The sequence below is a fragment of the Motacilla alba genome, chromosome 1 (genome assembly GCF_015832195.1).
Source record: "Motacilla alba alba isolate MOTALB_02 chromosome 1, Motacilla_alba_V1.0_pri, whole genome shotgun sequence".
Classification (NCBI taxonomy): Eukaryota; Metazoa; Chordata; class Aves; order Passeriformes; family Motacillidae; genus Motacilla; species Motacilla alba.
This window is the reverse complement of record NC_052016.1, coordinates 54,968,165-54,994,414: the sequence shown is the minus strand read 5'-3', so window position 1 is coordinate 54,994,414 and position 26,250 is coordinate 54,968,165. Positions and strand designations below refer to the sequence as shown.

The 26,250-nt window shown below is 40.8% G+C and overlaps 1 protein-coding gene across 5 annotated transcripts in view; it reads left to right on the top strand.

Annotated features, from left to right (window-relative positions):
• Positions 1–26,250, top strand: part of ATP8A2 (ATPase phospholipid transporting 8A2) — a 313,238-nt gene that overhangs the window by 12,855 nt on the left and 274,133 nt on the right. For 3 of the 5 annotated variants that reach the window (XR_005258169.1, XM_038147352.1, XM_038147393.1), the window contains exons 1-2: positions 22,333–23,502; positions 23,641–23,785. Coding sequence is in view for 4 of the 5 variants with exons in the window: in XM_038147352.1 (XP_038003280.1) it covers positions 23,250–23,502; positions 23,641–23,785 (398 nt within the window). In the remaining variant the exon portion in view is untranslated. Of the gene's footprint in view, positions 1–13,177; positions 13,369–22,332; positions 23,503–23,640; positions 23,786–26,250 lie in introns of those variants that run through there. The other 2 variants (XM_038147375.1, XM_038147367.1) reach the window with 2 other exon arrangements.

Here is a 26,250-nt window from a genome sequence, read left to right as displayed (position 1 = left end):
TCTTTTTTTTTCTCCTCCCTAGGGCTACTTTTTAATGAAAAACTCCTCCAGTACCAGCACATGAGTCATAAACATAATTTCCTCTAAATTTGCAGCAGCCTATGCAATACTAGATAATTAAATATTGAAAAGGTCTGTGATTCTTGCCTTTGCTCATTCTAGAAGCAATTGCAATAAAACTCTGCCTATTGCAGGCAGGTATTGGAATGTCTCAAAAGTGATAGATGGATACAGTACAAATGTACTTAAAATCTCAGAAATGATGCAATAGGTCAAGCTGAATCCTGATCCAATGGAAAGCAAACATTTATTGTTTTGGCAGTTATAAGCTTTGTGTGGACCCTAGCAGGAGACCTGTAAGGTTACAGGCTCAGCAGGTCAAGTCAGCCTAACTCTGCCTAGATCAAATTCACTGTCACCAGTGTGCAGCAGTTCAGGGTCTGATCTATGGGATTACCAGAAAAATCTGTCAAAGCATCATAATATATCTTCTAGAGATTGAGCCACTGAGGCTATTATCTCTATTTGGGGGTAATGGGTGAAAGGAGAGAATATTTTTAAAACTGATCCAGTACAGTTGCTGCAGACAACATAGCTGTTCCAGGAAGAACAACCCGCACAAGAAGGCTGGGATTTTTAAAATAAAAATACTTTATTGGGGAAAACATCTCCAGCTATGCTTATAGTATAGGACTTTGGCATAATAGTAGCAGGTGGCTGTAGCATTAAAATAACTGGTAATTATATTTTTCATATAATGTGCTTCAAAGGAAAAAGGAAGGGACAATACAAAGTTTTAGTTCGATCAGCTTTATTCTCATCTTTGGTCTGGTGTTTTGGCTAAGGCTGCACAGCAGAGATAAGACTGACTGATACTGCAAACCTGTAAGCCTTTCTTATCTGTCAGTAGTGCTGTCTTCCTGACAGGGACAGGCAGAGGCGTGTGATGGCAGTTTTTTTTCTTGTCCTTGGTTAAACATAGAACTGCTGTTGAATTTTATGTTTTGTAGGTCTGTTTATACATCTATTACTCTGAAAATAAACTTGTCCTACATGGAAGATGTTCATTAAGTTCACAAGTCTGTTCTGTTCTGTTAGTGCAGATATATCTTTGTTAAGCTGCCCTAAACATAATTAGCTGTGTTCTGGCTTTGGTAGCCCTTGGTGATACGGATCAGTTGTAATCAGTATAAGAGGTTCTGCACTAGATTCTTCATTTGGTGGTAAAGGCTGGGAGTGCAGCAACTACCCTTCTATGTCCAAATATAAAAAACCTGAAATGCAGGTATCCATTCTTCCACTGCCTTTGCTGCAGCTCTTCTGTTGGACAGGTGGTAGTTTCTGTCTGGTATTCCAAGTCCTCTGGAAGTTGCCAGGGAGCAGCATTCTGGGAGGGCTGCTAATTCTCACGAGCATATTTCCTTCTGTTTGAAGGTGCCTTAAACAGAAGAAAATGTCTCTTAGAGCTAGAAAATGACTCTGAGGAATGTGCTGCCTCTCTGCATGCCTTGTACGGTGATGGTGATAGAGGACAGCAGAGTCCCTCTGCCATGTATCTGTTATTCCAAGAGCTCTGGAAATAGTTACCCTCAGTTTATAGTGACTTTCTGCTGGTAACAGGCAACTTCATGATGTCCACTCTGCACTGGGGATGCCATTTCTTGTTGCTCTCATGGAAGCAGTGTGATGAGTTTGTGTGCGTTATGCTCATATTTCTGGGATTCAGTGCAGTCTTCTGTATGGTTATGAAGTGTTCCCTTCATCATGTGGGATGGCTGAACAGTCCTTGTTCTGAAGGAGGAGGGCTAAAATTTTCTTTCTGTTTAACAAGACAGTATTAATTTTGTTCCTGCATTATGTCAGACTTCAGTGTAGCTAGTAGATATTAAATTAGACAAATTACTCAAAGATAAATAACTAATAAAATTAGTCTATTTTATCCTTATTACATTATGCAGTTACTATGCTGTTTTCTGCAGGGCATTTAGATGCTGCATGAGACATATGAAAGTATTTTACAATTAGAGAGAATGAATTGGTTGCCAATTTCCTCTCTTGAATGCTTCCATTAACAGTCCCACTAACGGTTGTAGTGAACCTTTAATGAATACAATAAGCCACATAACCCATGTGAGCTTGCATGGCTTGGTACATGATAGGTTCTGTAACAGTACCTTGCAGTCATATTTTCTAAGTACTTCATCAACAACTTGATATGATTTTTATTTTTAAAAAGTTGCCTCAGTGAAGAGAATGGACTATAATTGAGTTTACCCACATTATCTTTTTCATATCTGCTTTGTTCTGTGTTAAACACATTTGGAGAATGGCAAAAATAGCAGAGTAGTAAGGATGTAGTTGATTAAAAATGTGCTGCTCTTAGATTAGCACTCAATCCTTAGAACTTTTAGTATAATGCTGGGGTACTCTCTTAGGTAGGCTAATTTTGGTGGCTTGTGCAAGCCCTCAGCAATGCAGATGGGATCTGCTCCATGCCAATTCAAAGGTGTGTCTGCGTGTCTAAGGTGAGTACTTGGATGTGTATGCTTGTGCTGAGTAGCAGGACCTTCATCTAAGGGAGTCAGGATGAGGTAAGATTAGGCCTGCTTCTATGGTAGCCTAGTCACTTCCTCCTCCAGGTGATCCTTCCCTGTTGTCTTCTGCACCATGTGTCTCGTTGCTATAAAGCAGAGAGAAGGAGTTCGAAGAAATGCTGGGAGTGAACTTTATGCGTGACTGTATCCATCAGTTGGTCCTTGATGATAAAAATTACTTCTGGATCAGTCTTTGTTCCTCCCATGCAATAAAATGGATATATGGATTTGAGACCCAGAGGTTTAAGGGAGTTTGTTTAAACCCTGGTTCCCTACTTTGTAATCAAATGCCTTCTTGTAAAGGTGGTTTCAGCTGTCTTGTATGGCATGTAGGTATGCTCAGGGTATGACCATATGGTCATGTATTTAAATGTCTTCCTGAAAACTGGTGTTCTGCTAAGATCCTCTAGAGTATGGACTTCTGGATTTGGGGATGTTATGCTGCTGTTTTTAGACAAATTTGGATTTAAAAGATGAGACTTTTGGGGGATTTATTAAGGGTGAGCTGGGAGTTGTCCTCAAGGGTTCTGAGGGAGCCCCACAGTTTCAAAGTTGGCTCCACTTTGCAGGGCCACTCTCTCACAATGCCTTAGATCAGCATCAGGATGTCTAAGCTGTCAGCAGCACTAGTGAAGAAATGGTGCTCCCTGAGACATGGCTGGCTTGCTGCTGGCTGAGCTCTTCCCAGTGAAAGAAGTTGTTTGTGGTGAGATGAAGACATGGTGTTGGATTTGTTGGGCTTTTGCAGTAGGATCTGTCACAAACTGTAGAGGGGCCAGCATTGATTGGGTTGGTAGTAGAGCTGCAGTCTGCCATGTTTTGTTCTTAAGTGTTAAAATATGCCCCGATACTGTTATCAACCCATACCTGATCAAGGCAAAATATTCATCCTTGTGCCTGCGTAATAAGAGAGGGTGCTTTGAAGAAACAGGGCTTTCCTAATGTATGTTTTCCTTCTGCTGAGCTCTGCCACAATACCTGTAAACATGTGCAGACATGAGAACAAAGCCGACTTCCTGAAAAAATTGTTTTCCCAGTGGTCTTGCATTTTAATAAAGCAGTGGGATTGTCCTTGTGATCTGATTGCTATTGGCTGAAGGAAGTTTAGCAGCTCTACTCATCACTCACCTTACCCCATTAAGGGTAGGAGCAGCTCTGTCCATACATGTCATAGCTGTTGTGAGGTGCTGCCTAGCAAGGAAATGGCTTGTCTAAGCTGCCTCTGACAAATTCAGTTCATTATCTGCAGCCCAGTTCATTAACCAAGTCTGAACAGTGAATATTGCAATACTAGCATTGCTAGTGGTGCATTTTGCATGCTGCCTCTTGGTCAGTACTGAGGGTACCTGCTAATGTCCTGGGTGTTTGGAGCAGAGCTGCTGTGTAAATAATTCAGAGGGCTTACAGGTTTCAGACAAGTTACAGTGCATAAACTGAAGTTGAATGATGCCAGAAGATGTGCAGTACAGGATTTTCATCTGATGCAAATCTGGTTTGGTAGAGCTGTTCTAGATCTCCCTGTGGTAGCTGAAGCCAGTTTCCCCCAAGTCTTGATCAGACTGCTTATCTGCAGTTGCCAGAACAGAGCAATCTCTACGCTGGCCTGCTGTGGGTTCCTTTGAGGTGCTTGTTGGTGGTGGTGGCTTGGCTTTTTTTTTTTTTTTTTTTTTTTTTTTTTTAACAAAAAGGCTGTGCTTAGTCTCTCTAAGTTACAAGCACAGAGATTCAGTGTGTTACCTCTGAATCTTTAATGTCTGTTAGACTTTAGCCAGTCACCAGAGGTTAGGCTGTAGGGCTTTGTTAGGCAAGAATAGGTAAGTGAGGCAGTTTGCTTTTGGATTAGTGCATGTGTGGCCTTTCATTTTACAAGGCATTTCTGTACCGTACTGCCACAGGGTATGAAGAATGCATTTCTTTGCCTCATTTTGTCACTCCAAGAAGATATTGTTAAATGTTTTTATTTTTTTCCCACTACAGCTATTTAGCATTCTTGCCTCTAGAAAGAAAAAAAGGTAAATGAACTCTATAGCATTTTTAATGCTGCTTAATGTAAGTGCAAATAAATGCAAGAAGCTGTGTTGGCTTCAGGCTACTTAGAGCAAACTAGAGTTATCTTAACATAGTGAATAGTTGGCTTTTGTTGGTGTTTACTTGAGAGGATATTGAGAGTAAAAGGATGAAATAAAAATTCTCTGTTCTCTTTATTGATAGTATTACACTGTTTGCAAGTACTTAGTCTTCTTTATTGACATCAATATTTTGGCTTTCTAAAGTAGAAGGCCTACTTAATGTGGAAGCAATTGAAAGAGTGAGACAAAAGCACTGTGAACTGAATTGCAAGGACTGTCTGTTAATAGGCATACTGCTTTAGTTTGGTTTGGTGGCCCAAGTTAGTAGAGCACAAGCTATGTGGCAGGACATTAGTTCACAAAACTGAAAATAGTTCACTAGATGATTCAGTATTATCTTTAGATAATAGATGCATAATAGGCATTGCTCCTGTTTATTGGAAGGATGGGTTTCTGTGCATTCTGTGAAGAGGTGATCCAGTAGGGATGAAGGTGAGTGAGAAGTTGGTTTTCTTGCTAGTAAAATTTACAACCTAATTTGCTCCTGTTGCAAGCTTTTTTCCCCCATTTTATTTTTTTTTTTTAAGAACGGTCTTTCATTAGTCCTGAATATCTTCAGGAAAGTCAGAGATGCCTTCAGCTGACAGTGCTGCATTCCATGGCAGGGGTGGTCTGGCAGTCCAAGTACAAAAGTGGCTTTGGGGGTGCAGTTGGCTCCTCTGTTTTGTCATACACTGTGCTGGCAACTGCAGGTGTGGCCATATTTGCAGTAGGAATAGAGGTGATCTGGCATCTCCTACATTTCAGTACTGGAAGAATGCTCTGGAGTACTTTGAGATCAGAGGTTCATCCTCTGATATCTGTTAATGTTTGCCTCTGAGCTTTTCTAGCCACTAGAACAGGAATATTAGTGATTGTCTTTACAGAAAATACAGAAGAGGATAACAAAGTTGATGGTTTGTGCTTTGATTTTGACTGTGATTGCTTGGTGAATAATTGTTTCTGGAAACAAAAGCATTTAGTGTGAAGTGCACTTACTGTGGGTAGCACTAAGATAATCTAGAAAGAAAGGTATCTTTATGGAATGCTTATTCTCTCTTCCTTTGTATGCCAGGTATCTTAAAAAATGCATTTTTTAAAAAGAGAAAAGCTGCGCTTGAGTATGTATAGATGGGACAATGTTTAGAGCTGAACCACAAGAAGCCTCCAAAGAGGCATAATTATGGAGTGAGTGGTAGGCAAGTAGCTCTGTTGGTGAAAGGTGTGCATCATTCTTATTTTTAGAGTGTGCTTAATTTTATGGTGTGCTTCTGTTTATCTGAATATTAGTGCAAAATCAGACTTCAAGATTTTCTTTCAGCAAGTTGTGGAGGTATCAGGCCACCATACTCTCTCTGTTTTGGGACTTAGTGTGCTTCTTTGCCATGAGCCTTGGGATTAGGCTTGAAGTAAAATTCTTTAAATGAATTAATGTTTTAGTATCTTGCTGGATTTCTGATGAGAAATGTCAACAACTTGGAGAAGTAAGTTATACAAAGTAGAAAACTTCTCTGAGTAGCAGTTTTTTTTAATTTTATAAATTTATAAGTTTTGAAACTTGCTGGCTGCGGTAGGACAAAGACTGGTGGCAGATGGGACCCAGTACCTTCAGTGTTAGTCAAAGGATGCCTTGCAAAACAGAAGGTAGCATAACCTGTCTGTTTTTTCAGGCTCTCTTTTGACTCTTGAAAGGACAATTGGAATTTCCTTTCTTCCCTTCATCTTTTGAAAAGGAAATATTTGATGTAATCTTTTTCAGAGAAGGGGAATATAGAAAGACTTCCTTTAGCAGGTAACTGAATTGTTATAAATCTCATATTTATTGATTTTAATATATATTTAAATATACAGAATAGATATGTGAAAAGCTGAATCCTCTGTAGATCTTATGGCAGTATAGGCTTTGGTGCACCATCACGAAGTCAAAATTTTTCTCCATTAAAATTCCATAAACATGGATTGGCTGACTCATCACTAATCTCATCAGGATTAAGAGACTTTTTAATCTTACTCAAATGACATAATAGCATAACAGACCAAGAGGCTGGAAATTGATGTTTCTTGTTTGTACTCCATGCATTTGCATACAAGTCCTTACTATTTCCTGATTTTAATCATCCAATCAGCAGCTTGGAGATGATCTGGTAAAAATAAATTTAAAACTGAAAATTCTCTTACTAAATTATTTGAGGTTACACTCTTGAATACTAAGTTATTTGAGGTCTCCATAGATCTGAACTGCTCTGAGAATTAATTCCCTTCCCAGTCTGTGATAGGGAACATGAATCTTTCATTGTACAACTAGGGAATTACATTTAAAAGAGAACCTACAGCTACTCTTTCATTATTAACAAATGCCTGTTAGAAGAATGGCCTTTCTGACCTCGTAGGCAATTCTATGCACATCTGTCAATGTTTGCTGTATGAAAGCATAAAACCTGGTGCTCAATGCAAGTGTTACTTCAAGACTGTTTTGAACAGGTGCTTTATAAAAATCTTGAAGGGATAAATCCTGGAGGTGGACAAAAAGCAGGTTTCTGAACTTGACCAACATCCAGCAAAGGCCAAAGGACTATTAATTGGTTATACCCGAGTTTTTGGCTGTAAAATACTCTCAAATGCAAGTGGCAGTAGCAGCTATTACCCTGCTTATTACCTGCATTTGAAAAGTTGACTTCCTGACTGGGAAAACTGAGCTTGAACTAGTGGGGTTTGATACAACAGTACCATTATCTTAAATCACTTGAATCCACTGACCTACTGATGCTAAAAGAGCTGTTTTTCCAATGTTTCAGCCACTCTGTTCCCTAACCAGCAGCCTCAGGCAGAAGGGATTAAATCTTCTAATTAGATGCTACCCCTACCAATCTGATCTGTTTTGACTCAGCATGCTAAATATTTTTAACCTTTTAGAATGCAATAGAAGTTAAGCTAATAGTGGGTGGGATGGTGAAGTATAATGAATGGAAAACTTGTCAGTTCATCCCAACAAAAATTCTATGGATTTTGGTGATACCAAATCTATTTTGAAATTTGAACATGGGCTTTCTAATGTAATATTTAAACAAAATGTCATATTTCAGTTGTAAGATGCTGAGAATCCAAATCGTTACATAACAAATACAATTTATGTCTAAATGTAGCAGCAGAGAAGTACATTCCAGGCTTGAGAAATCATTAGCTGCTACAAAACTTGAGTAATTGCTAATTAGTGTGGTTTGTGGCCAGTACTGATGAAGTCACCAGAGCAGGAACAAATGCATTTAAGCCAGCTGTGGTATTTGGTTTCTTGCTTGTATTCCTTCTCATTGGCTTGCTGGGAATATGGCCAATGTATTGACTCTCTTTCTACACTGAAGTACACAGAATGAAGAGATATTTGCTTTATTACAAGTTATTAATTGGGTGAAACTTGGTTTTTAACAGCTTGCAGCATTCTGAGCTGTACTTGTAGCTGTGGGTGCTTTGATGGCTTCCAGTGCTAGATACACACTCCAGTAGTCAGTTTGTGTGGAATGAAGGTGCTACAGGGGCTCAGCATATTTTGATCATGTATTTGAGGCTTTAGGCAGAGGAGAGGCTTCAAGTCTGAATTCTAATACAGTTAAGCAGTTTAAACCTCTCTACATAGTAGTCTTCTTTGAGGAGCACAGATCACTCACTCCCTGAAGAAGGAAAATCTCCTTTTGCTAGGACTCCCAACAGTTAATGTGATGTTGAACTGCGTCAAATATATATTTGTGGCCTCCAGAAGTATTAGCGTTTCACCAATAAAGATCAAACCATCAAGGAGTAGAAAACTTTAAAAAAAAGTTGACATCTTGATGCTCAGCCTGTGTCTTCAGGTGTTTCTCTGAAGCCACCATCTCTAGGATATGTTCAGCTTCTAGTCCTTAACTTTGCTAGCATGATTAGTTGTGAGAAAGAAAGTTCAACTTAATTGTAACAAAACTGTATTATATTGAAAGTAGACTGCTAAAGGGAATTTTTAGTGATTGGACAATATGCTGTGAAAGAGGGTAGCATAAAATTAACTTGAACAATTCCGTTCAGCTCTGATCTATGCTTTTGCTAGATCTGTAGCAACCTGTTAGAACTTGAGAGATTAAGGCCTCAACTTCATCTTAAAACTGAAGAACTTCCACAGCAAACCACACAAAATCATTTATCCACTTCATTCCTGAGCAGTGTGTATACTGGGGAAGGGACAGGACTAACTGCTAGGGTGGGGTATTGTCTAGATGAACTCCTATTCTGGGGTCTCCAACAAACAGCCTCAGTTTTGTTTGTAACTCTTGTGACCAGCACTAATTCAGGCCACTGTTTCACTGCTGGGCTGGTGTGTCTAGGTACCTTCCTAATATTCAATGCCCTTGGAGATGCTTCCGCACAGAGAGACTGTGACCTGTAGTAGCCTTCACAAGAAACTTAAATGGAGCAAATAAGCAAAAATTGCTTTCAATTTTTTTAAAAAACAAAACAAAAAATTCAAAACAACTCCAAACAACAAAAAACTCCCAAACAAACCCAACCAAAAAAAAAGAAATAAAAAGAAACCAAACCAACTGACCCCCCCCCAAAAAAACCCCTAAACTCAAAAAGAGAGCATTAACTAGCTATATGTGTATTTGCAGTTGGACTGAAGTTTTGCTTCGCATTTCTTTAACAAATTTTTCTCCTTTAGAGACTTGGAACTTTAGGAGAAAAGTAGATCTATATTTGAAAATCTAGAATTTATGGAAGTCTGATAGAAATTCTGTATTGATTTCAAATTGTTTTATAATAAGGACAACTTCAAAGCTTTGAAAATTGTTGTTTAATATTCTTAAAAAATTTGATCACTGGTCATTTACAGTTCTGTGCTCTTCTTTGAGGTTGCATTTGGAATATAGAGTAACTGCAGTGACAGCAGAGGATGGCAGCAATACTACTGTGCTTCATGTTTTTGATGCAGTCAGCTGTCAGCACAGCTGGGTGAGTTGAAGTCTGAATGAAGAAGTAGGGGCAGCAGTACTGTTGGGGGTAGTGATGCCTGCTGCAGCAGGTGGGGGCCAAAAAGGAGCTGATGCAGGCTCTTGGAGGGGTGTAGGCTACCTTTGTGATCAAAATGTGGCAGACAGAGAATGGCAAAGAAGCTTGTGTTCTGCCTGATCAGGGATGACCCTTCAAAAATTTGTTCTGGTCTGCAATCTAATAGTAAAAGAGGATATTTCAAAAATTTGTGTATTCCACAAGGGTATGGACGGATTACTAAATGAAGGATATGGTTGGATTTGTGAGGTACAAAGGCCAAGAAAGGGTTGAAACTTACATAAATTTTTGAGGCTAGGTTTCTGGGAGCCCAGAATGTTCAGGAATTAAGTGCTCATGGTGAAATCCGAGGGCTCATTCAGTAATAAAATGCATAATGGTATCTGTGGGATGAAGAGTAGCTCAGTGTTACGAACGGTAGGTCTTGGTACCTGTCTGTGATGCACTTGGATCTTGAAGATGGCAATGCTGGAAACAAGTGGGAAGAGCCCAGTTCCTGTTGCTTGAAGAAGTTCACCTGTGCTCCCAAGTGCTGTGCAGGTCTGACTCTTACCTTAGCCAGCTGTGCCTGGTGCCTTGGCTACACAACAGGAAACCTGTGGTGGGGATGGATGTGTTGGGACTGGGTCAACGCTTGTGAATTAGGTGGTTAGAGATTTAATTTTCATGTGCTTTTGTTGGTAACTATCTAAAATATTTGCTGTTTGCTGGTGAATCATTCCTTAGTGAGTCATTTTAGCTGGCATTCCTGGCTTATCCCCTAGCATGTAGTTCTGATTGTCAGGATAAACAAGATGACAATCACAAGGTGACTTTAGGACCAGATACAAGTGTATATGTAATAAACTGATCTGATATTTAGTAATTCTCCGTGGTTGTTAATAATTTTGCTGGAGTGTGAACAGTTTCTCTGAGGGAGGAATGCATTAAGGCATTCTCCAACTTTCTGTTCTGTTGGTAAGCTTCTGTTTTTAATCTAGTCCTTTCATATGCACACTAGGTATACTAAACAAGCAAAAACCTTTTAGGAAAGTGCACACAAGAAAGAAATTGATATTCAATTCTGTTTTAGTAAAGTAAGTGTTGGACCCAGCATTACTTGTATTTGGAAAGTTTTCCTTAAACTTTATGCAAACGCATCTATTACATCAGAGAGGAACTTTGTCTTCAGCATTGAAGCAAAATACAAGTACTTCCAGCTTTGATGATACTTCTGATCAGCATTATGTCAAGCTTCTAGCTCACTTTCAAGCAGTGTGTGGGGAGAGGAGCCTGCATTGCAGAACAATCAAGCTGTAATTGCAGGCAATCCTGAACATGTGATGTGTTTAATCTAAAGGATCAGGGATGAGGAAGTACTTCTTTTTTTGAAGGACCAAAACCAAGCCTCAAACTCCAAAATTCTGAACATTATAATGTCTAAAAAAAGCTTTTGTAATGTTTTGATGTCTGACTCATTTTTGTCAATGCCTGGAGCTGTCAGCACTGAGTCAGTGATACTCAGCATTATGCATGGAAGGGATTTCCAATAATAAAAAGCAGTACTGATGCAAGGCAGCACACTTGATGGTAAATATGCCAACAGTACTGGCTTAAACTGCATTCTGATGGTCCTTGAGTATCCTGTATATGGCTTATGTATGTTCTACTTGCTCTGAGAGAAGCTCAGAGGGATCTACACAAGCCATTGAAGGATGTAAAGAGATCTAGGAAACTTGGAAATAAGGTAGATTCAGTATGACTATGATGGCTGGGATGAGGCTGTAGGGTGTAAGTGGGAGCTCAGGATAGGACAATAAACACCCAACCTGGCTGATTTTGGGCCTGGCCATTCTAGTGCTATTGCTATACTCTTCTTTACATGTGTTGAAGGTGCCTCTGCAGTCTATCAGACCTCACCAGCCTGGAAAAGGTGAGATAAGAATTTTGGGTTCAAGATAGGTCATTCATGTGTCCCATTGTAGGGAGCTGCTCATCTAGGCTAGGCTAGTGTAGTCAGCTGGTGAGCTTCTACCGTATTTTTAGTAAGGAAATTTAAAGCAGAGGACAAACAGATACCACATTATCTGCTCATGGATGCATCTGTGTAGGGAATAGATAATGTTCTCAAACATTGTTCTCTGATGTTTTCCTCATGCATTATGCAACATGCTTCCCTAATGAAAGCTGGGTAAGAGCACCTAAAATTTTAGAGTTACCTTCCTCTCCTGAGGGAAGAGCACTTACTCATATTTAGCAGTGTCTTCCATGGTTTCCTGTCATTATGTTGCTCATAAATATTTGATTATCTCTTGCCAGCCTTTGTTGTGCCAATTGTCAGGTGGTGCATGCAGCTTCCTGTTGGTGGAGAGAGATGGGCTTGATACACCCCTCATATCTGGAGCCTGGCTCTGCACAGACATAAACACAACTAAACCCCACAGCTGATGGTGTCACCAACATTGGTGTGCTGGTAGCTTTAGAAAGGCTGAACTGACCAAGGTGCTACTGTTGGCAGTTAACAGCCAGTGGTAGTTCTTCCCATCTCCCCTTGCTAATGTGGGCTGGCTTTCTCAGAGCACACAGCTGTCCTGGCACAACTGTACTCCCTTGATAAAAATAGAGTATGTACCACTCCAGTGGGCATCATGGCCCCAGGGAAATCTACAGATCCAGTGCTTTGCTGGGATGGTCACTCCTGGTACAGTTCAAAAAGCTAAGTCCTTGCTTCCTCCTATGGCTGCCTTCTGAGGCTTTAAACAAGATGCTGTTTTCTTTTCTATTCCCTATCCAGACAGCAAGCAAATAGTTTGGAGGGGGGCGATGGGAAGAAGGGACACAGACTGCCAGAGAGGAAGGACCCTGGAAAGCTGTTTTTAATGCTTCATGGTTATGTACATGACCCACAAATAGGACTAATGGTCATGGTTATCCAAGATGTATCCAACATAAGTAGATATGTCTTTAGAGAGAGGCACGTAATAATGGGTCTACTGTGGGTGAAAAGCAAGTGAAACCTACTCTCTCAAGGGAGAGGGGTTTTTATTGCCTGAATTGATAGCTGAAATAATTTCTAACCTTTTCATTTGACAGCCAAAATACTTTGCTATTAACCTTGTTCTGAAGCAAAGAAAAGTAAGTTAAAATAACCCTTTATACCTGCAGAGGTGAATGGGTCTCATGACCTGCAACATCACTGGTAGGAACAGAACATCTTTCTACTAGAATTTCACTTGAGAAATTGTGCTTTGAAACCTGGTAGAGGTGGAGAGGAGGGGTCACAGTCCAGGAACTGGACAGGTCATTGTTTCAAGTGCTGAAATCCAGGGTGATGTTGAATTTTCTTCCTTTTTTTTTTTTTTTTTCTGGTTGAAATTATTAGAGTGTTTCAGTGAAAGGCACAGCTGTCTTTGTGCATGGGTATACACAGGCACCTAGTGTACACTTGCCTTCTGTGAATCCAGTGTGGAGCAGTTTGAAAGTGCAAACATACATTTCACAGATTACCATGGGGATCACTTTAATCAGCTTTGAGACCTGCTAATGCTGTAGAGATCTTTGAAGGACTACCGCTGTTTTCATCTCCATGCAGCCAGTGCAAGAAGGAATGAACATCATGTCTCTGTGCCACCGCTGGAAGAGATGCTTCTCTCTAGGTAACTGTATACAATGAGCAGCTGCTTTTGTTGGGCATTACACTGAACTGGGGATGGGCAGAATTAGGAACAACAGCTTTGGGAGTGCTTTAGAGCAAAAGGTCACTATGTGTGCAGTAAATCTTTCTAATCTACTGTTGGCTAGAAGCCAGTGTTGTAGGCCTCTGGGATCTTAGTAGAAGAAAACAGCTTTAAATCATGAGCATATAATGGAAGCCCATTTATTTTTCTTGTTTAAATTGTTCTCTTAGAAATCAAGATCAGCTGTGCTTGCAGCTGATATGCTTAAAGCTGTTAATAAATTGTTATAGAACAGATGCAGTGTTGTAGAACAGAAAGGAAAAAGCATTTGGGTGTCAGAATGCTAACAGAATTGTGATGTGCCAAAGATATTTTTAGCTTCAGCCAATATTAATACAGGGAAACAAGCCTCAAAGGTGTGAGGCAGGAAGGCTGTAGCTGCTTTCTTCTCAGGATTAGCTTTGGCTGTCAGTTGTGCAGAGCAGATTTCTGATGTCTGTTTTTTAAATATTCCACTAATCACACAACAGATATGCTGTACTTGATAGTTGTGTACGTGGCCCACAAATGGGATTACTAGTCATGGTTATCCAAGGTGTATCTGACAGAAGTGCTAGAACTACAGGATCCTCCTTGAGCAGTGGGATTATTCATAGGAGGGATTGTTATTCTTGTTTGAAGGATAAGAATGCAATGTAACTGTAGCTTCTGCTACCTCATGTTCACTTTCTAGAAACTATTTCAACAGTCACATCTCTGATCCAGTCTCATTTGCAGTTCCTGTAAGTAAGACAGGAGTAGAATTATCGTTGTGCATTGTCAAATGCAATGGTTTGTGTTTTAAATTTTTTCCTTTGTATTGAAAGAATTTTTTTCTTTAGCAGAAAATTCAAAAGAAACAAAATTGAAAAGTTTTTATCTTAGAGGCTGGAAGTTCACACAGAACAAACACAATGTGTTTTCATGTGTTTGCCCAATGAACCTGCAATTGCACTTTTGCCTTGTATGTCAAAATTCTTAAGTGGTGTTAAATATAAACATAAATCTAAATCCAGTGCCCTTCACACTGTCTCAAGTGCTGAAGACTTGTTCATTGTTTTCGAATATGTCACATGTTTTGAACTCAACAGGCAGTTGGTAGGCCATGCTATCCAGGAGTTAAAAATAAAAGTAACTTCTGAAAAGAGCAGTGAAGTGATGACATGTGGCATTACCAGTAGCAAAAACCTTGTTCCCCAGAGTGTCAAAACCAGGTAACCACAAAGAGAGAACACTAGTGCCTAGTATATTGAATTCTCACTGAACCAATGCCTCTGTTACCTCCTTCAAAGTTGCCTTAACTGGTGTTTCTTATGGGGCTAGTTCATGTACTGTTGGTTGGAAAAAATTGATGACTTTATTTTTTTTTTTTTTTATTCCTTCATGCCTTTATAGTATCTGTGAAGTTGTTGGAAACCTGGAACATATGGAACTCAATTTTCAGAGCTGAATCTGAGTCTGAGAAGTGCAAATTGTCTGAACAGCTTTGAAAAAACCTATTTCACAGGAAGTGTTTGGATTTGAACTTGAGGGATTTTAGTGACAGCTTGGGAGGCTCCTTGAGCTTACTGGAACTGCAGTGTTTGCCTATTTAAAATTCTGGTGTTGAACAGTTTAAACTCTGCTGTAGCTGAGTATTCAACTTTGTGTCAGGCTTTTAGATCTAATTTATATGCTGCCTGAAATTTATGTTTTTCAGGCATCAGATATGCTATTGCTTCTTATAAATCAAACACATGTTGTATATACCAAAAACCCCTTCTTAAGTCCAAGTTCTGGTGACAAACTGCTTGTAGATACACAAGTGAATTTGGATAAGAGTGAAGCTTCTAGAAACACCATTTTTGTTCAATGCAGTATGGGAACTCTTAAACTAACAACAAACCACTTGATTGAACTGGTATCAATTACTAGTCCCCCTAATATTTTTGTAACGTTAGTTTGGAAGCTGGGGTGGGGAAAAAGGAGTTAACTTCTCTACTGACTAGTGATGCATCTTCATCCTTGGAGTTTAGCTGACAATTGTGGCTATGAAGCTTGAGGCAGAATAAGAACAGATCACGTGCAGTGTTATTCGTTCAGCATCATCAGCAGAAACTACTTGGTTTTGACCTTAAGTGAGAAGGTACAAAATTACTTGCGAGATGGAGAAGAGCTATTTTAGGCCAGTATTCTTCTTGTGGTCTCACCAAGATTGCATATGAGGGAACAGAAACCTTATGCCTTTATTTTGTCACTTCAAGAAGCAAAAAGAAATGCACCAAGGAGACTTTAACTCAGATTATAAGTAACCCTAGGCACCTTTGCTTTCCCATCCCTGAGTATTCTGCCAGTTGCTTTTTTTTGCTTTGAATAATGTCTGTTATTCATACAGAGATAGGTGAATTTCATTGTGTGGATCTGCTTCTTATCCCTTCCCTCAGTAAGAGTTCTGTTCTGTCTCTAGAAATATTCAGCACTTGTGTGAATACTCCTCTTTGTATACAGCTTCTGCTGAAATCCTGAGGTAGCATAATTCTGGTTGCTGCTGTTTAGTTCTCTGAAGTCTCTAATGTTCTGCTAGGAATTAGTTTTTGTTTGTTTGTGATAACATTTAGCTATTTCATTCAAGTGAATGTGAGCATATGCAAAAAAATCCAGGCTCCAGCTGTCTCTGTGGCATGCAATTCCATTTACAATTGGAGACTGCTCTCCAAAAGCAGCAGTGTTTTGTGCCTTGAATTTCTTAGAACTAAGAACTTCCTACTTAGTAATTTAAAATTATTCAAAAAGATCTTTTTTAAGTGTTGTCAAATTTAGCTTAAATCTGGGATAAACACAAGAAAAGTGACTAAACTTCACAAGGAGCACACTATGCTGTCCATGCTTAACATTAACAGGGCCAAGCAAATGGAGTTCTGGTTCTTCTAGTTTCTTTAACCTCAATCATTACTTTTGCATCAGCTGAAGCTACAAGAAGTCTTCCATAAATGTGTGCAGTTCAGTGAAGTGAGAGCTGCTCATGCTGTGTGTCTGTTAACACAGTCATGGATGAGCTACTGATCCACCTATACTGTGCGTATCTGTGCATTGATTAGAACACAGCAGTTCTTCTGTAGCTCCATCCCACAGGCAGACTGGTCCCCCTTGGATTGACCAGTATATACCCAAGCTTATCTCCTGGCTTAGCTGAGCTCCCATTGCATAGCAGCATTCTTTGCAGCGATCCTTGAAGTTCACTGTGCTAGATGCTAGAAATCCATGAGCTTTATCCCAGTGGCTAACTTTCCTGTCCAACAATAGCCTTCTTAGTCTTGGTAATTTTGATTAACAACACGTTGCATAGCTGTAAAGAGGAAGGGGGAAGTTACAGACCTGTGTCTGCTTACTTTCCTGTCCAATATCTGTTGGCTTGATTGATGACAACTTCCTCCTTGCATCTTGGAATCCAGAGAATAATGTTCCTTTGATCTTCTGTGGTTCTTCTGAAGCTTCATTTGCTTTTAATATCCTTTTGGAGCTACTGTCTCCATCCATTTGTTTATTGGTCTGTATCTCACATAGAAAAAAATCCTGTCTTCCAAACTGATTCACTGCTGTGCATAAAATAGCTGTTCTTTCTTGCTGTGCGTTTCTAAAACATCTGCTACAAAGACAGATACAAAGGATTTCTTTTTGTGTTCTGAGTTGAACAGGGGAGTTATCCAAGAGCTTTAACTCCCACTGTCCTACGTTTGACTCACAGTAGGACTGTTCCATAGCTACATCAAGTTGCTTGAGCTGAACACAAGGTTTTTTCACTAACAGTTTAGCTGTTGACAGATACAAATTAAGGGTAACTTTAAAGAATAAAATCTTGTTTGAAGAACTCTAATCTGGTTTTTTGCTCACTTACTATGCTTTCAGGTTTTCTGCATGCAACTATTAAAAAAAAATTCAAAACCAAATAAGTAAAAACACCCCCAAACCATAAGAACTGCTGAAAATCCAAACCAGCAATAAAGGGACTTGGAGAATCTACCTGCCAGTTAAAAATCATACCTGAGCTTACTTCCAACTTTCCTGTTTCATATTGTCTTTAGTATGTAAGAAAAACAGTACCCTCCCTGGAACTGCACATAATGCTGGTTGTGCCTTGCTGCACAAGCTGGTAAGTGGAGGGGCTTGAACTGACTGAGTAGTCCCTTGGATATCTGCAGTAGCATTTCAGTAAGTAACCGCACTGATTTGTTGTCCACTTCTGGTGCTGCATGGTAGCAAGCACTTGAGCCAATTAGTGTACAAGGCCTGTTGTAGGGCTCCTAATGGCTGGAATGATGGAGATGGACAGAGAGCTCATGCTCCAGCCTGGGAGGCGTTCCCTGATGATAGTCTGAAGGTTGCTGTGCATGTGTTCTCGTGTATTGTGTGTGTTGAGGCTAACAACCATTTTCTGTCAGTAGAATTTCTCATGGCCTTCTTGTTATCCTAGATGGAAGCATTCTTAACCCTGTAAGCTGACTAGATGCTGCTGGCTCAGAAGCTCAGTGCCAGTGAAATCTTGGGTGAAAATGTACAGTACTTTTGTGCCTTTTTGCTACTCAGCTTTTGCATTCCCGTGGAAATCCTACACTTGTTACTGTCATGTATAAAAAACTGTTTTTTAGTAAAGGGAAGTTCTGTTTGGCTTCAAACTGCAAGGCACTCGCTTGGGAAAGATGAACAAAGTTTTATAACTGCCTATTAAAATTGACAGGATTTCTTCATATTTTCACCATCAAAGTTAATTTGGTACCACACATGTTAACTGTACCTGCTGAAAGCTTTAACTTCTTGAAAGATAAATATTAGTAACATCCATGGTGCTGTTTACAGAACTGAAAAAGTTTGCAGTAAAACACATCTAAAACTCCATCTACTAAATATAACTTTTTAAGGGAAATAATAGCTTCATTCCTGGATGCAACTTGCTTTACTCCTAACATTTAGGGTAAGTGTCATTTGGGGAGGAATCTTGGATCATATTTGTTTCTCTTTTAGCAAATGAAAGACCCACATCATTTCCAATAACTTAAAGCAGAACAGTTCTTGCATGGCTCTTGAGAGAACTGAGAGGTGTTTTGCAACTGTGTGTTTTCAAGGCTGCTGCTATTATGAACTCTGGTACTTGCATGCAGATGATCTAAAGACCTCTTAATTTGCAGGACATGGATCTACAGAAAAGGAAGCATATTTAAAATTACTTTTGGTAATAGAAGAGCTAGAAAATAAAAGCTCCACTGTGAAATTTGCCAGAACTTCCTTTGTTTGGACATGAGTATGTCAGACTGTTTACGTACAGTGTTATGCTGTTGAACACTGGCAGTTTTCTAAATTCTTAAATTAAAACCATGACGCTGTTCATCAAGGGTTTTTTCCCATGAACTGGTTATAACTCAAGGTCAAGATGTCCCAGTCTTGTGGAACAAAGCTCTCTCTGAGGACCTGGTAGCTGAAGTTCATGCCCTGCATCTCCTGTTGGCAGCATGCTGTGCTCTGCCTCTTTGAACTCCTACCTTATGTGCTTCTAGATTAACTTTCAACTGCAGTTCTATTGAACAATGAAAGCAGCTAGGGGAATAGTGCAAGAAATAACATATTTCAGGTAAAACAAACTCATTTATTCACGCTTCAGAGTAATTGTTTGTATATTAACTTGTTCACAATTCTGAAGTGCAGAACTTCTCATTTGGTGTCATCTTTGGTACTCAGTTTGTGATAGTAATGCTGTGAAAAAATGTTATCCCAAGAAAGTGAGCATGTTACTGAATCTGGGTAGCTTGTTGAGAGCCAAATTTGCTTTTCAGTGCAAGGAAAAGTCTAAACTTGTCTGCTAGCTCTCTTAATACAGCTCTTAGCTTTTCAGGTGTTCGCTTTGATAACTGTTTCTTTGAGGCTTAACCAATAACAAAAATGCCATGTTTTTGAAAATTAGCAAGTTTGGAGGCTTTTGGTGTGGCTCTCTTTCACTCTGAGGAAAGCTGTCTCTCATGTGTCTCAATTCAAAACTGTCACAGTTGGGAGCATACAGGGAACTTTGTATGGCTGCTTAAACTTTGACTTGTGACTGAGCTTAGAATCAGAGTGCTTGAGGTGATAGGAACCCTGGAGATTGTAGTCCAACTCTGCTCTCAAATAGGGCTACCTTCTTAACCTACTAAAAGTGTACTTTACCTACTAGAGTGTACTTTAGCTCTTTCTTGTACTAGATCCTAGTCTTGCAAACAGTGTGCAGAATCAGCAGTATGATTCTTGACTGTAAACACTCTTTAACACTGCTTTAATTGTAAATGGCCTGAAGCCTTTGGTGAACATCTGCTTTACAAACCAGCTGTTTCTCGTAGCGTGTGGTTCTGATGTTTTGGTGAGGAGCTTAATTGATCTAAAGGAATTTGTTTAAAATGGAACACATGTTAGAGCAATCAAGCACCATACTAGAGGTACTAACTATCTGGCTGGTCTACTTTAGTGAAAAGTGATAAAATTTTGGCATGAGTTCTCTTGTGACTTCTGACAGTTGACAAGCATCCCAAGTGACTCATCTTTCAAAACACTACAGAATTCACAACACTATTTACTCAATCATGCAGAAGCTATGACTGTTACTGAACAGACATTAAGGAGACAGATACATGTGGAAAAATGTCATCTTTGCAGGCCCAGTGATGTAAGAGTATTAAACCATAATTCATTGCTCTTCAAGTGATAATAAATGCCATATGAATTTGTCAGGGCATCAAGTCTGGTTTCTCTTAATGATGAGAGAAAGCTGTAAAATCTCTTTATTTTTGTCAAGCTTTAATCCCATCTATTTTTAGAAGAAACCTTGTTAAATAGTGTGAAGTAAGAGCCTTGAAGAAATGAATGGGCTTTTTATAAGGGAGTTTATAACTTAAGTCTGACTGATTGAACTTGTAAAGTACAGTGCGAAGCAGTATTTAACTCTTGCAGAAAGTGTCTCAGAATTGAAGCAAGGTGTATTAGACAATGTTTAAATTCCACAAGGATCTAAGTAGTTGAGCTGTCATCCTTGAAGATACTTAAGAAATAGGTAGTTGTGTCTTTGGAACATGGTTTAGTGGCAGACCGGGCAGTGCTGAGTTGACTCAAGGTTGGACTCAAGGATCTTACAGGTCTTTTCCAACCTGAACAATTCTGTGATGCAAACTTAAGATCAGTGTGATTAGGGCATTCAAAATCTGATGTAGCTGAACACAGAAGCTAAATCTGATGTAGCTCTTCTGTATTAAGAGGCTATGAGATAGTGATCTGTTATTAATACTACTAATTGAAGCATGAGTAGTTTGGTGCAAAAAAAATTGCATAACAATGTTGCAAGTCATAAGGTGAATAACAGGAAAGGTCCAAGTCTTGTGGGAGAGAGTGACAAGTTGGCATGCCTTTAAGTGAAGTCAGTGAGTCTCATTCCTCTGGATACAGAGAAGTAAATGCTACGGTCAATAAGAGCTGCTGAGCCTTCAGTTTCAAGTTCCACACGTGTTGGAGGTGGTCAAGTCTGTTCTGTTTACCCACAGCCTTTCTGAAACAAAAAACCAGAGAAGTTACTTTTGCATGGCTGAGGTGATGGTCTGCATGTGGTCAAGTGTCCTTCAGTGGGATACTTCTAAAGGGGGTGTAATCCCTGGGACTGCTGCTCACCAGGAGGCCTTCAGAAGCTCAAGGCTGCTTAACTTTTTTGGAAATGTGGGGAAAGGAGAGGATCTACAGCCAGTAGTAAAGGCTTTTGGATGTGATCTGCTTAGTAACAGGGGAGGGAGGTGGAAGGTATTCCTGATGGGCAGGATTATTGGATAATCTTCCAAAATGAGCATTATTCTACTAAGAGTTGAAGCAGCTGCCTTGAGCCACTTTCAAAATTCAAAACCTTATTACAGCTGTTTCTACACACTTGTAAGTCTGCTTTGGAAATATTTCAGTGCATCTAAAGAATAAGACAAATTGTCCCTGAGGCACCTGTCTTGAAGAGAGTAGCCAAAAGGATAGCATGTAAATTAAACCTAAATACCTCTGAACTTCATCAGCTGTATTGACTCTGTTAATCCTTAAAGTTATGGGACAGCTTCCTAATACTTTGCAACAAGGAGAACTAGTCAGCAGGAAGATTTCAATCATCAGAGAATGTTATGAAAAAAACTCCAAATAAATAAGGTCTCTAGAAAAAAAACAATTTTTGCAGCATGTTTGTTCTAGAAAAATTGCACTTCTGTTCTGGCACTTGATTAGGAAAACCAATGCAAGCTGCTTCCTTGCACTTAATGCTCTTAAGAGTATTGTTGTTTGATCTCCTTTGCAGTTACACAACATGAAATCAATGGGAAAGGACAACAAATATCCAGTAGTGCATTTAGTTCTCTTTTTCTGAAGGGGAAAATATCCATTCAGCAAGGCTGAGTGGTCTTCTGTGTCATGGCAAGCTTCTTCAGGCTGAGTAACTTAATATAGTATCATAATGGCATAGCCTTGCATAGTCTACAGTCTTCATATTTCACTGTCTGAATTTGTCTCTTTTCACAAAGTAAAAATGATCAAGCTGGCATATTTTTGCTGTCTGAATTGATATCAACTGGAATGAAAGAAAATCAATTATTTAGCCTCGAACTTGCAAGTCAGCTTAATGTCACCAAAGTATGATTTCACAGTGTGCAACACTTGCCTTGGGCAAGAGGCGGTGCTGTTGAAAGCACATCAGTCCATTAATTACATCGCCTTTATCGGCCCCGCAAAGGTTGTGTGCATGACCGTGGTGTACGAGGAATGGGTAACGTTGCCCTCCAGTGGCTGATGCCTGGAGAATACCGAGCCTGTTTGCACTGGCAATCCAGAACCAAGGCTTGGAAAGGTCTGGGGTGGGTGGGATGATAGCTTAAAAGTGTGTGTTGTTAAACAGGACAAGTTTTCACAATGTACAAATACCGAGGTGTGCGATATGCTAAGGTTGTATTGGACTGAAAATTTTCTCTCCAACTTAAGTGAAGGAGGAGGTAATTTCAGGGGCCTCTCCCAGTCATTGCAGGAGTCCTTTGTAGCCACTATCTGATCAGATCAGCTTGTTGCAATATCATCTTAGTTTCGTACCGAATTAGATTTAGCTTTACAGTAGGTTTACTGCTTTACAGCTTCACAGGACAGTTTATTGCTTCTGTTAACCTTTGAATGAAGTTCTCAAATAATGCTTAACATAACACCTGTACTAGATTTTTATGAAACAAGCTGTCATACACTTGTCTAGAGCTACCTGTAAGTCCATCCTCATTTAATAAACTGATAAATTCTTACCTTAATTTAGTTGAGCTGTAAATATATTAGATATCTCCATGGCTCAGGAGGGACGGGGAAAGCAATAAACCTATCTGCAAAACTTCGGTAATGTTTTGAGGCTTGATTGAGGGAATAGTTAGCTCCTTTCCCTTATGTTTTGGCACGCATTATTTTAATGTAAAAGTAAACAATGCTTATGGAACTCAATTCACTCCAGACCCAGTGGGAAATGAAAATTACCTTATGCTTCTGCCGCTTAAAGTTAAAGCTTTGAAGTTGCATGTGTAAAGCAGGTCAGTCTTTTTTTTTATCAATTCAGTCCGAGCTTTAGCTTTAGGGACAGACTCCCCAGATGCCCGGCCGTAGCCTCCGTACGGTGCCCGGGGCGGGGAAAGGCAGTTCGGTCCCCCCGCGTAGGTCTGGGAGAGCTCTGGCGGAGATGCTGCGCCGCTCCCTGAGCGCGGGTTTGGGCTCGGGACGCGCTGCGGGCGGGCGGGCAGCTCCGAGGGACCGAGGGGCCCCGGAGCCCCGCGGCGGTGCGCAGGATGCTGGCTGCCTCCCTCGCACGGAGCCTGGGAGGCTGGAGGCGGGGGAGACGGGGCGCGGGGGGGCCGCCCAGCGGTTCCCGGCGGGAGCGGCGCTGGCACAGGCGGGAGCGGGGGCGGCGCTCCCGGGGCGGGGCCCGGCCCATCCCCGCGGGGCGGGGGGCACGGGCCCCGCGCTGTCCCCGCCGCCAGCTGGCTGCGGCCGCCCCGCCGCCCCCTCCCCGGACACGCATTATTTACAGCGGCCGCCGTGGTAAACAGCGGGCAGGGCGCGCTCGCAGCCGCCGCCCACCCGCGGCCCTTCCCCGCGGCGCGGCCCCGGGAGCTGCCGGCCCCGCTGCGCTGGGTGCGGCCCCTCGCTGACCGCCTGCCCTCCGCGCTCTCCTTGCAGGACCTGTCTGTTCCACCTCGGGCTATAAGAAGGCGGATGATGAGATGTCCGGAGCCACGTCCGCGGCGGATCTGGACGAGGCACCAGCCCGCACCATTTACTTGAACCAGCCCCAGCAGAGCAAGTTCCGCGACAACTGGGTCAGGTACGGAGCAGTCCCCGCTTCTCTCTTCGGCAGCCGCACACCGCGCAGCCGAGGGCTGGGAGGGCTCGGGTCCCTCGGGTCCCCTCTCGGCCCTGCCCACGCCAGGTTTCAACACAATAAAACGTGTGTCCGCCGAGGGGGCTGGTTTTGTTGTCTGTGCTGGGTAACAGGGTCTGGCCAGTGCACGGGCGAATCCAGCAGCATCAAGTGATGAGCTGCTTCCCTCGACTCTGGTGAGAACAGGGAGCTGGTAGAGCTGTGTGGGCAAGATGCATGAAAAGGTATTCACTTCAGTGGGGTGCTGAATTTTGGAATAACAGGACCTACTCGAGTATTTCTGGATGCAAGGGTTAACCTGTGAAAATTCAGGGGGAGTTTTGAGTAGAATCCAGTAAACTCCATGAAGTGTCCCCTTAAAAAATAGCATTTAGTTGAAAGAACAGCTAGGCTAAGTATATAAAAAATGTATAGAATAGGAAGGAAGAAAAGAACAAGTACATCCAACAGGAGAAGAATAACTACAGAAACTACAAGCTGGCATCCCTATATGTAAAAGGCCATGGTCCACTTGTGTCTTTTAACTGAAGACCAGAGATAATTTTCTTACCTGTTTTAAAGTAGGGGGGTGTGTGTTAATGACACCCACCAGTGTCATTGCAGTTTGGAAACACAAATAACATGGACTGAAACATGGAGTACAAGGATGCATAATGTGAGCAAGTTGTGGTGGTGCTTGCCACGCTTGCCTGGGGTTAGCTGGATGAACAGATGGCTCCTGTCATGACTAAGGAGGGGCATTGTGTAGCAGGCTTCTGTTCATTAATGCAGATGTTTGGGTTATTGTTCAAAGAACAGTTTACACAATGAGCACCTTTATGAAAAGAGAGGAGTTTTATATCCTGCTGCAGTGATGATTTACATCATCTGGTTTATTGTGTGTATTACCAAGGGCAGTTCTAAGAATATCCTGTGGAAGGATGCTGATGTTCTGGGCACCTCAGCAACTTGTTTATAGGTGGTTTTCTCCGCAACTTTAACTTGTTACATATTTGTCTGGGAAATGGTTTAGGAGCAGTTAAAATGACAGGTTTTCTTAGTATCTTCCTTATTTTTATATGGGTAGCAACAGTGATGGTTTTCTTGCTTTATTTTTCCTTGACTAATTGAGGGATGAGTTTAACAGTTTCCTGTGCATAGACTATTTGTGCTTTCCCTGCTTTAAGAAGGAAAAGCAGGGAATAGAGGGTTGGCAGAATCTGTAGTTTAGATTTTCCAGAAGGGATTCTATTCTGATCAGGCTAAATCTTACAGAAAAGTAGTGTGTTACTCAGCTACCAAGAACTTGTTCCTGACAGTGTTATTACTTAAGAACAGCTGTGTCCACTTTGCTGCCTGGAAGCCATGCCCTTGTAAACTTGTACATAGAATTGAGAAACTTGTTCATAGCTGTACAAGTTTCTCAATACCTTTTCACATCTTTGCCTTGTGATAGGTAAACTTTGAGTCATAAGAAACATTGGTATGTGAGAGATAGGACAAAGTGCAGGTAGTGTAATAGCAAATTACAGTAGAGATACTTTCATTACCTGATTAGGAACCTTAGCTCCTTAGTGTCACTTGGAAATTAAGTTGACTTTGATTTACCACTGCTTAGTAAGAAAGCTTTGATCTCTTGACTTTTCAAGGGTGCAAGACATTGCCTGTACTCTTTCCATCCTCTGGATTAGTTTTCTTCTCTCAGCCTGGTGGGACTGAAGGCAAAGGTGACCTGAGCTTGTAATACCTGAGTAAGGAGGCCTCGGTTTCTTAAGTATATTGGAGTTTCACTTGAGGAACTGCATTTCTCTGCTGCCTTTGGACTTTCTTACTTAACTGTATTCAGCTTCAGAAATTTATTCAGCACTGGATTTCTCTGTACTGATAGATTTGCAGATGTTTTGTCTCCCTAGGAAGCATCAGTGTACCACAGAGCAAGGTGCTGGGTGAGCATCTGAACATCTGTACGTAAGGACTTGTGGAAAATTAAACTGAAAATAATAAACCAGCTTCTTTTAAATTGTGTGAGTTCAGACTGTCATTTTTGGAAGTCATTAAGGATTCTCTGAATAACAGTGGGAATTTGTGAGTGTTCATAGGAAGTTTTCTAAATTAAGGATAGTGTGAAAAGCTTGCTCAAAACTAAGTAAAATACAGCAAGAAATGGAAGTGTGGAGCATGGAGGAGGGTAGGTTAGTGGTATGGCTTTTTGTGTAAGATGTTCCAAACATCTTGAGCTGCTTGACTCTGTGGGTAGAGAAGCACTGTTAAAAGCGAATTCCAGTGTTTGTGGGAACATAAAGACAAATTTTGGATAAGTTAATAAAAATGGATAATTATCTTGATCCCACTTCAAAGTAGTATGTAGGGTTATTGCAAAAGTTAAGTGGATGGCAAGATAGCACCGACACTTCCAGAAGTCTTGGAGT